This window comes from Polyodon spathula, chromosome 3, assembly GCF_017654505.1.
Source record: "Polyodon spathula isolate WHYD16114869_AA chromosome 3, ASM1765450v1, whole genome shotgun sequence".
In the NCBI taxonomy this organism is placed as follows: domain Eukaryota; kingdom Metazoa; phylum Chordata; class Actinopteri; order Acipenseriformes; family Polyodontidae; genus Polyodon; species Polyodon spathula.
In genome coordinates, this window is record NC_054536.1 from 56,344,633 (window position 1) to 56,356,116 (window position 11,484).

The window sequence follows — 11,484 nt, forward strand, 5'->3', positions numbered from 1 at the left end:
AGGCAGGCAGTACGTATGCATGTTGCATATATCTGTAGAACTGCTGGTCAGCTTTCACAAAACTTGGCAAGGATATTCTTTTACACAAGTTACACAATCACAATCTCTGCGTATGTGGAGAATTTGTGTCTGTTTGTAACATGCACATTTATACATATATCAAAAAATTGAGATTATGTGGATGCATCCTTCATGTCTGTATGTCAAACATACATTTTTATATTAACATACAGTGAATATAGGTCATAAGAATTAACTTTGCTCATGTTGCATATGGCTGTTTTTTAATTTAGAGCTATAGCAGGGGATACATGTCAATGAAATGCTTGCTTTCTCAGTTTAGGTTTTGCTAATAATTCATTTAACCCCCAAATGTTGATGCTATGCAATTATATTTTATACATGTTCTGAAAACTGTAAAGAGTGGTGTTTGGTTTTAATAATAGGCAAAGAAATAATTTTCAAAATAAACAGTTAACAGTGTGTTCCTAATGAATCTCATTTGTTCCCTATCTATATCTTCTAACAGGCTCTTATATTAAGCACTGCTGTTCCTACAATAATAGGATTCAGTTTATGGAGAGAGGTAAAGTGTTTTTTTATAGTCAGTAATCATTATATCATTGTTATTCCTATGCCAGAGATACACAAGCGTTTTTTTATTGTCAATTCTAGTTGACAACAAAAAATTGACAACTGAGTTGCTGTTGCTAAAAGTGCTGACTGTTTGCAGTAAAATGTTTCAGCAGTTTCTGTAGTAATTGGAATCATTTTGAAAAGATGTCAACGTAGAAACACTTTTGGAAAATCATCTGTTTCATTCCCTGACAAAATACTGAGTTTGGAGGGTCTTCAGTTTGTCTTTTACCTACATTGGCGGTTTTCTTTACATTTGTCTTCTTTTTATTGCAGTCTTTATATTCCGCACATATAACATCCCATGAAATCATGAAAAAAAAAAAAACAATCAGCACTTTATTAACATGAAAAAAATCACTCACACTTAGGTTTTACTAATTACAAACAGAATGACGCTGCCCAGCTTAGTGCTGTAAAAAACACCCAAGCAGCTGTGCTTTTCTACCCAACTCTCCCCTGGACTGTGCTTTTATACATGTGACCAGGTAATCAGTCAACCAATTTAACCAGACCACACTTCACACCCCTCCATTTAGGTTAGGCCACCATTTCAAACAACACATTGGATAAGCAGTTGAAAAGATTTACTGTTCAGAGATGGGTTTTAAACCCATAACATATAGTCTGTATTTACATTACTTACAATATGCCCGGCCACACTGATCTATATAATAAATATGCTTTATGTTATATATAAGGATGTATTTAAGTGAAGGTTGGACTGTTTCAGATGATGTTTTTTCTTCAGTCATTTATGTTTTTGTTTTGTAAGTGCAGTTGCTCTTCAAGTTGGAAATGACCCATCTCTGTGTGTGTGTGTGTGTGTGTGTGTGTGTGTGTGTGTGTGTGTGTGTGTATGTATGTATGTATATATATATATATATATATATATATATATATATATATATATATATATATATATATATATATTTTTTTTTTTAAATAAATAAATGGGTTTCTCAACACAGCGTTTATAAAGGGTACTTGCTATGTACTCCATTTTAGCATTTGTTTGCTCATTGGATTTGCTTTTCACAGACCAAAGCTTGACAAACTCAGTGTGAATTCAAATTAATGTTTCCAGAAATACCAATAGTGGAAGTGGCAGCTTTTCCATTCCAATGCAGCTGACAGAACCAATTGTATTTCAAACTGAATAAACCCTTGAATGCAAACTTGCAAATACTGCAAGGCGATTGTTATGTATAGATATGCATTGTAGGTTTTCTGTCAGTTACTGGTTATTTTTTTCCAATTGAGTGCTGGATGTCATTCTCTTCCTCAGCACTGATAGTTATTGGTTATAGGATTCGTATGTTGCCGTATGCGTTGAATCACATCTTGCATAGCTCAAGAGTGCAAACAAATGCAGTCCCTCAGTTCATGAATTTCAAACAATTGTTAATTGTTTAACAGAATTGCATTGTCCAATTGCATTGGACTAAGTCAGTATTACTTTCCAAGAATCTGTACATAAAAATGATTCATAAAGCCAACACTGGAAAATTCTCAGTAATAGTTAATGTACAATAAATTGTACTCTAACTAGAACATGAACAAGGACAGTGTCTAATCCTTCTGTTGTCTGACAGCTGCTGATAGCTCTGTGGTCACAACAGTTGAAAAATCTCCTTCTTTGCACAGTGTTTTCCACTGGGAGGGGTGCAACAGTATGATACAATGTTGGGTTACTTACTATGTCTTCATGATCACAACTGAATAATACAGTCAGTGTTCATTGGGTGGGGTGGGTGTGGAATAGTTTAAATAATTTTCAGCTGAATTAAGGGTTCAGTACCATAAAGAACAGGACGGCAAAGGTTTATAAGATGAGATGGGATTTGTATAGCATTGTTATTAAAGGCTGTCTGTTCCTGTGTTTTATGCTAGCAGAATTATTAAAAAAAACATTAAAATGAATCTTCCTCAAACGCTGATATAGGTGCTGTTTTCCCCTCTGCTCTCAGTATTTTCCCAGATTAATAAACGAGCTGTCGGAGCTCCAAGAGTTCTATGATCCAGACACGGTGGAACTGGTGAGCTGGATAAAGTAAGCAGCCAACTCCTTTTTCATAAGAGAGCTGTCTTGTTTCTTACATGAAGAATGTTTAAATATGTAGTTTACTGAAGCTATTAGGTCATGAAAACAGAAAAGGTGCTTACCCTACATAAAGGTAAATTGTTACCAGATGTGTCTTTGCTCCTAAAAGGCTCTTTAAAACTCGCCAGCATTTCTTAACCATTTATTATATGAAGGTATTTGCCCATGTTTGCCTCATATCACATCTTGAAACATATGAGTGGCAGTGAGGTAAAAGTAGGTTAAATGACTTCCCCCAGGTCATAGCAGTTGTGAATAGCTGATCTTTTAACTGGAATAATCCAATTTCAAATGCTAGAGTAGCAGAAACCCCTACGATGCACTGTGCTGTATTCAAACATTGTCTCACTCGGAACTCAAGGGAAGTGCGTATTCATACACTAATGCAAGGGTAAAATTTTGGTCTAGAAATCGACAGTATGTTTAATAGATTTAAACCTTCCGTGTAAAACTGCCTTTTAAACCTTTTCGATGAAAAACTATACTTGATTTGGTATTCATATTCCATAGCCTTTTGTATTTGAAATTTGAAATTTATTGTCACACACAGCATTCATTTTCAGTTTTACGGTGCCTCAAAATTCTGTTTTTGTAAAATCGTGAAAGTCTCTGAAGCAGTACAATTTTAGTTGAATGTTTTGTAAAATATACTGATCAGGATTTTTGTGTATTGTTTTAAACAGTTAAAACCTTTACAGGCTTGGTAAAATTGGCAAAAAAAATAAAAATAAAAATAAAAAGCCAACTTTAGCCATTTTGTATTGGTCCTTTTTTTTTTGTACTACCCTTGGAAATGTATGATACAGACTGCTTTCATGTGTTGTCAGGCTTAATTTGCACTGTTGTACCACAAATTGTATAAATGATGACCTGTGGGAGCTATACTTTCAGTTATTGTTCAAAGGGGAGCCTTATTTTCTCAAGGGATGTCCCCCTATTTTAACATTTCTTAATGGTCACTAACATCTCCAGCCCTTCCTCTATACACAAATGATGGCTTAGCGACTTGTCTAAACTATATATTAAAAAAAATCCATGTAGAAAAACGTAAGTGTGAACAACAGGCTGGTTGGACTTACCCCCTTTTTCTATGTTTGCAGAAGACAGGTTCCTGTGGCTGCTGTGTTTGCAGGGAGCCCCCAGATGATGAGTGTAGTAAAACTCTGTTCAGGGTGGACAGTGACCAGTTTACCTCTTTACAATGATGCTGACCTTTTGAAAAGGAATGAAAATGTAAGAAAGCTCCCAGTGGAAATGAACCTGCACGTTCTTTCATCCCATTAGCAAATTATGTGATGTTGCTTTTCAATTTTTACATGCAATTTTATAGCACTGCCTAAATCACAGTCCTATTTATTGTGTGAATCAGAGCAGGAGCGATTTTTAAAAGTCTGGCTGATTTTTACATCGACATCTCCTGGTATTTTACACTTTGCAGCAGGCATCAGTCTGTGTGGTCTCTGGAATTCTGGAATTATTGCAAAGTCAATACCGCCTCATTCCTGATTAATACCCAGCAGGGGGAGACATCCTCACATTGTATTATGTTCCTTGACCAATAGAACACTGCAAGCACGTTTCTTCAGCATACCAATATATAATTGATAGAGCATTGTCTCCCATAATGAAATACATGTTACTCCATAAGGCTTGTGCCTTCATCAGTTTATCTAAAATAAATCTTGACTTTTTGTAAAAGGTTTGCAAGTGTTGTTTTTAAGGTGGTATAACACATTATCAGTTGATCATGTTTATTTTCATGCAGCAGATGAAATAGTGTAGAAACACAGCTATATTCAGTGATTCTCTTAGTGTCGTTCGATCATGTGTAACTTACAAGAAATATAAACCTTTTCTTGTCACTAATTTTACAATACTGCTGCCGATGCAGTATCAGATATCAGTTCATCAGATTTGCCATTCTCTTTGTTAAGCCCCTCAGATGTTTTTGTTCTCAAGTACTCCTTTTTAATCACCTAGTACATATTTCTTTATAGTGTACAATGTATTGTTAAATATTTATAATAACTGAACCATACTGAATATGTTAGTTTCTCTTTGAAATGGAAGACAGCTCATGATTTATTAAAATGGTTAACTACTCGGTTCTTAAAACCTTAAAGTCTTTGTTCTAAATATTCAGAAGTGCATATGTCCATACTAAGTGACCACCTAGCAGTTTCTATTTAAAAGGCTTTTTTCCCCCATCATTTTTGCAGATTTACCAGGTCTATGCAATGAAGTCCGCAGAGGATATTTATAAGATCCTCACGTCATACAAAGCTAATTATGTGATTATAGAGGAGGCTGTCTGCAGTGAGATGGGTCCATCAAGAGGTTGCCGAGTAAAGGACTTGCTGGATGTCGCTAATGGACATGTGAGTAACAGCCTGCTGTGGGGAAAAAAATAATAAACGGTATAAACAAATGCAGTAAAAGCCTGCCTCTCAGCCTTCCAGCATTCAGATTAGAGCCCTTGGCATTAAAATGTGTGGCGGACAACCAAAATCAAGGCCATAGCATGAATAATTGAAAAGGGTACATGTGAATTGGTTTTCTTAGTAGTCTTAACTGGCAAGGTCATTTCTTTGAACTCCTCTTAGAAGTTTATGTAATCTAACAGGTTTTTTAAGCTCATAACCTACAGTTTAGTTCTTCACATCCCTTATAGAAGTTTACCAAGGTATTTTTGCATGGTATTTTTGCAGTTTTACCATTCATTTACCATACTGTACTCTGATTTGCCATGTTTGTTAATATGCTTTACATATACCTTGCTGTTCTTTATAATGCTCACCTATGCTTTACTGTGCTTTCACTAAGCTCCATTACACTTTGCAATGCTACTACTGTAGTAAACCTTTTTAAGTGATAACATGGAACACAGATACTTTTCCGTTTTGTTAGAAAAGTGCAGCAGGTAAGTAGTCATAAGAGTGAGAGCTATGCGGTTTAGCTAAACATACTTTGAAATCATCCTCAGTGTTTTCCTTGGTGTGTTCTACAGCAACAAAGGTTACTTACTGGTGAAGCTGTTGAGATATTTTCATGTCTGCAGTTTCAACCTTGTCAGAAGTGATGGATGAAAATGTAGATTTAGTGTTCAATCAAAAAATACAGGGTCATATTTGAGATATGTCAATTTATATCTGGATGTTTGAATGAATAATGCCATAGAGCAAATCGTGAAGGTTACAAAGCAGTGCTATATTTTTGGACTGGTGTTATTCAGATAAATGTATGTATTTATATTTGCAGTTTGCAACATTATTATTATTATTATTATTATTATTATTATTATTATTATTTAGCAGATGCTTTTATCAAAAGCGACTTGCAGAAATTAAACAAAATATAACAATATATAAATTACAATAAAAAAAGACCGCTTGCCCTCGGCGACTTCGCTGAATGGACTCCCACTGGAACGCAAAAATTTGTGAGAGCACATATGGTAACCTTGCAGTGTATATTTAATGAATTAGTCCAGATAAAAAAAGAGACAGGTGTTAATGTCTGTACAACAGTGTTGCTGTTTCGACACTGTTAGTGTCTTCTTTAGAGCATACTGGGGAGGCTTGGGTACACAGGTCTTAAATTGAAAAAGAAAATAGAAAAAGAAAAAGAAAGATACAGAGAGAAATTGCAGATGGAAAGACATAGCAGACATATAAAAGCAAATGAACACCCCCTTAACATATAGTTAGTATTTTTATGGAAACTCCTTTCTTCAGCACAGCTACTATTTCAAAAGGTTTGTGGAAGGCTTGAATCAGGGTTGCACAAACTCAATTGTATAATTGAAAAGCCTTTCCGTAGGAACTATGCTAGTTTTAACCCTGGCATCATGCATCAGTTCTAAAGTTTCCAATCAAAGCTACCTACCCCAATATGGCAGCTATTCTCTGTTGATTTCAGTTTGAATACTCAATGCTGCTAGAACTAAGATTTTTATTTTCCTCAGAGAGGAAGTGGGATGTGGAAATTGGTCAACGGCATTTCTAGGGTTAATAGCTGTGGTACCCCCTTATAAAAGAGACCTGATTGTAGCGCTGGATTTTTGACCCTTTTTAATTTAGTAATGTAATGGGGTAGCACAGTTCTGCATGGTTCATATAACACGCGTTGAAAGAAATCCTGTTGAATACATTTGAGGCAACTTCTCTGTTAAATTCTAATTGCCAGCTGCTGGAGCGGGTGCTTATCAGCTGTCTGTATTGTAAACATGTATTGTACTGCTGTTTTAATTAGATTAGTTCATTTATTGGAAGACTTACATACTATGTTATGATATTGTGTTTAACACCCCCGGAGTAGGACAAGTTATATTTTGTAGGTGCATTTTACCATGGGCCATATTGTAAAGTGATATTTGATTTACTGGCTTGAAAAATAAGTTATTTTGTTGTGCGCTGTTTGAGATCTTTGCACCTTATTTTAGCCAGTAAACAATTTAAGTGTGAGCTCAATCTCTTTTTGGTTATAGGGCTTCCCACTGCTTTCCTAAAACTCTTGATTTCTGAGTAACAGGCCCCTGAAAGAGTTGACTTGTTAGGGCTTTGCTATGTTGGTATTCATAGCAAATATGGTACGGAATAATGTTGGGAGGACAGAGTCTGCTCAAAAAGCAATGTGGGAGAGAAGACTTCCCCCTCTGCTGGGGTGGCTAGAGTTTGATATGTATTTATTACCACAAGCTGGCTGTTTTACAGTGGCATCCATTTTCATTAAGCTAAAAATATAATTGTGATATTATTTTATTTATTTTTATTTAACAACTTCTTATTTACAGGTGGTGTATGATCAAGGTGACATATATGCCTTCTCAAAGCATGGAAGATTCTGCCATGAAATCAAATTGAACTTGTCGCCTTACGTTAACTACTTCACCAGAGTCTTCTGGAACCGATCCTATCACGTGTACAAAGTCAACACTGTCATCTCTTTCCAGTACTAAGGGGGACTGAGGCCTTATCTATCTACCAGTTGGTGCTGCCTATATTTGTTTTTTATTGAGATCTTTTTTTTTTTTTTAAATGTTAGAAATGTCTTGTCAACCCTGTATTTGTGTAGTCTGTCAAGCATACATGCTGTAGGTGGTGTAAAAAAAATAAAATAAAAGGGTTTATTTTTCATTTTAATGAATAGCCAACCTAGATGTAGTACTTGGCTGAAGCCCCAAGACAAAGGATTAGTCAGACAATAAAACACCACTATCAAGCACACTTTCACTGACATGTAGCTAATTTTTTTCAAGGCGATATATATTTCAATAGATTTCTGAAGCTCAGCAGCAAGTCTTGCAATCAGGTCTAGTGAATGGATAGTGCTGCTTAAGCCAGCTTGTACTATGAGGACACTGACTACCATCATTACTTAGATTCTTGAGATCCAGCAGGCTGAACTGCCAGCCACTTTCAACAGTGCTGTCACTTTGCCCTCAAGTCAAAGTATATCAGATCAATCAGGTTGGTCCTTTAGGTTCCAGCTTTGAAAAAGATAAAAGAATGATGCAAAGATGAAAGATGTGCTGCATTTTACAGTTTGACATTCTACTTGAGAAAGCTGGGTCAGCCTGTCCTATTCATGTGACATGGTTTTTTTAATAGTTGCCCTACTGGTTCACAACAGAAAAGATTCAATATTACTGAACAACCCTCTTTCAACCACACACAAACACACACATACAATTTTAATATTACTGAACAACCCTCTTTCAAACACACACATACGGTTTTAATTCTGTCATAGTAAAAGTTGAGGTTTAAGTTACCTGTATTCGTTGTCATTGAAAAATAATCAGTTGCATTAATGAATCTCTAGATTCAATGTACAAAATACTGTTGTAGTAAAATGAAGGTGTTCTTTAAAATGTATTTGTTAAGTAGAGCTGCAGAAACCAATTATTCGATTTATTTGCATGCTCTCCACAGGTGAGAGTCATTGGTGTTGATTGGGATAATTGGCCAAGTGAAGAAAGCTGCTTGGATTTGTGATGATTGCTGCTTTTCTTAGACTGTGGAGAACAGCAATTCACACAACTCCAAGCAGCTGTTTCTTCAGTTGTGCCACTTTGAATGGTATATTGGCCCAGTCGACACCTATGACCCTTACCAGTGAAGAGCTTATCTGACTAATCGTTCTGTGCAGCACTAATGTTGAGTTTGGTACAGTTTTGTTACATGCAGTGCATGTGTATTGTGAGATAGTAGCACATATACACACAGTATATATACATACACACACTGGATTCTGCCGAGTCAACGCCCCGGTTTGAACGATCTCCCCACCCCAACTTTTTAGCTGAAGGTAACATTTTCAACATTAATTTCAGGTTTTTAATAACCGTGCACAATTAATGCCAGCTTTTGAAAATACAAAAGCAGCTCAGTGGCATACTACAGCATCTGACAATAAAAAGCATAATACTCTATAAGAATTCTTTGACATGGAGTAATTTAATTATGATATATTCAAACCTTTTTGACTGTTTGCCCTTTAGAGCATGGTGTGAGGCAGACTTAGCCTTCTTTAGCAAGCCCTCACTGGACTTCCGCCCGAAACTAGAGCAGTGAGACCGCACGCTCACTTTGGTTGCCAATAGTCCCATTAGCACCACATTGCTAATTTTGCTGCAAGCCTCAGTCCTGTTTTTCCTCGTGATGGAGAGCCCTCTCTCACCATCTGCGTTGCTGTGCAGCACTACATGGAGTTGCTTCATTACTCCATAGTAGGTAGTTTTTATTTAAGAGGTTTTTACAGTACAAGTCCACTTCTCATTCACACTGTAAAGAAGCTGAAACCCAGCATAAATTTTTCGCGGGCACCTACACAACACTATGTCATGCATGGGAGGGGAGGGTGATGCAGTACGTGAGCCCCAAAAAGTGTGTGTGTGTATATATATATATATATATATATATATATATATATATATATATATATATATAACAACACAAAATAATACATTAACATGCAAGGTACACTAAGCAATAGGATTTAAAAAACGCCTTTTTTAAAACCTCTTGCAGTATCTATAATTTTTTTTTTAATCCAAAATCTGGATTGTAGTCTGTATCATCTGATCCAAAACCGCCAAACTCCACATCTTTGTCGTCTGAACTTCATCATTGTTGATGCAAGCAATTGTCTGAATCATTACTTTGCGTAAAATTGGGGCAGGGGGAGGGGATAGTTCAAACCAGGGTGTTGACTCGGCAGAATCCAATATATATAATATCTGGTATCATACTAACCTTCCCCAAACATTAATGTACTGGTGATAATAATGAAGTTGACCATATGGTGAATGATCCAGAGCTTTAGCTATATGCATTAGGAAACCTTTGGATGAGTACGAGCAGAGCTCACTTCTACGTCCTGTGTGGGTAAAGGCTGGCCCAATTTGTACCCACGAAAATGTGTGTTTGCATATTTTAGAGCTTGTGCATAACCTGGAAATATCTGATGTCAGATGTATTTGTGTATAAGTCGTAGTGGTAGTATATTCTAATTATTGTGGAATGCAATAAATGAAATAAAAAAAAAAAAAAAAAAAATGTCACAAAGCAGTGATCTGGTTTATTTCAATCTTAAAACGAATCAACCGTGAATTTGGAGAAATCCAGTCAAACCAGAAGATGCAATGTAACGGACACTGTTGCTGCAGTTCAGTCATGATCTGCATGAACTAGTGGCAGCTATTCAGAAGTGAGACTATTTAAAGTGATGTGATGTATGGCCTTGATTTGAAGGGATTGCCCTTGTTTAGTAAGTGTCCACAGTGTTTGGACAGGATCCATCACTTGGACTGTCAGTTTAATGGGGATACATTGAATTATATTGCATATTAATCAGATTGGTGAGGTATGATTTGTTTAAATCATCTTGTTACATCAATAGGTTTAAAACTGCTACGAAACTTGCGCAGTGCAACTAAGAAACTTAGAGGAAGCGGGATTCTGAAAAATATGGCGTTATACGTCCCCACATGTTGTTACAACTGTTTAAATAACGTACCAGTGCCTTTTATTGTTAACATTCTGACGACTTTTTGCACTTAACTTTGAAGAATGTTTCAAAGCTCTTTTCAACATGGCCGCTCTAGTGCACTGGGGTTTGAGTCACAGCAGGCAAAGAGATTTAAAGAAAAAAAACCACATAACAAGTGCTCTGGCTTGCTATGCTATGCTAACAGTGAAAAGAACAAATTACAGGTACTTTATTTAAACTGTTGTATTTTATCCGCTACTTACTCTTTAAGTGTAAGAAAGTGTTTGGTAGTTTTGGAGCACCTGTTGAGTCTTATATAAATCTGGAGGACTTTATTGCTATAATAAATTAACTTTATTTAAAAATAATTATTCACGTTTGTGGCGTGTGGTGACGTCAGGCCAGAATGCAGGAACTGAAACACACACAGGTTACTACAGGTAGGGTGTAAATGGCGCTTGCGCTGCTTTATTTTAAATAACAAAAATAAAATAAATATTTAAACCAAAAGACTTGCTCACAGCGCAAAAGAAAAGTGTAAATAAAATAAATCACGAACACAAAATATAACAGGTCAGGCTGGGCAGATTGCTGTCACTGTTCCTATTCTTTTGTTAAATTACTCTTTCCTCTTGCTCTAAACCATTCCTTTTATGCAGATGGCCATCTCCCGATTAGCAACAAATTAATCACCTAATTAATTCGGGAGATGGCCACCTTCTGCAGAGGACCAACCTCGCCCCTGCCAGAAC

The 11,484-nt window shown here is 36.2% G+C and overlaps 1 protein-coding gene across 3 annotated transcripts in view; it reads left to right on the forward strand.

Annotated features, from left to right (window-relative positions):
* LOC121313215 (probable C-mannosyltransferase DPY19L4) overlaps positions 1 to 9,515 on the forward strand; it is a 37,156-nt gene extending 27,641 nt beyond the window's left edge. For 2 of the 3 annotated variants that reach the window (XM_041245539.1, XM_041245541.1), the window contains 5 exons: positions 530 to 586; positions 2,607 to 2,689; positions 3,841 to 3,973; positions 4,960 to 5,118; positions 7,533 to 9,515. In XM_041245539.1, the coding sequence (XP_041101473.1) occupies positions 530 to 586; positions 2,607 to 2,689; positions 3,841 to 3,973; positions 4,960 to 5,118; positions 7,533 to 7,697 (597 nt within the window). In that variant the 3' untranslated portion in view covers positions 7,698 to 9,515. The remainder of the gene's footprint in view (positions 1 to 529; positions 587 to 2,606; positions 2,690 to 3,840; positions 3,974 to 4,959; positions 5,119 to 7,532) is intronic. The other variant, XM_041245540.1, reaches the window with a different exon arrangement.
* Positions 9,516 to 11,484: the final 1,969 nt, after the last annotated feature.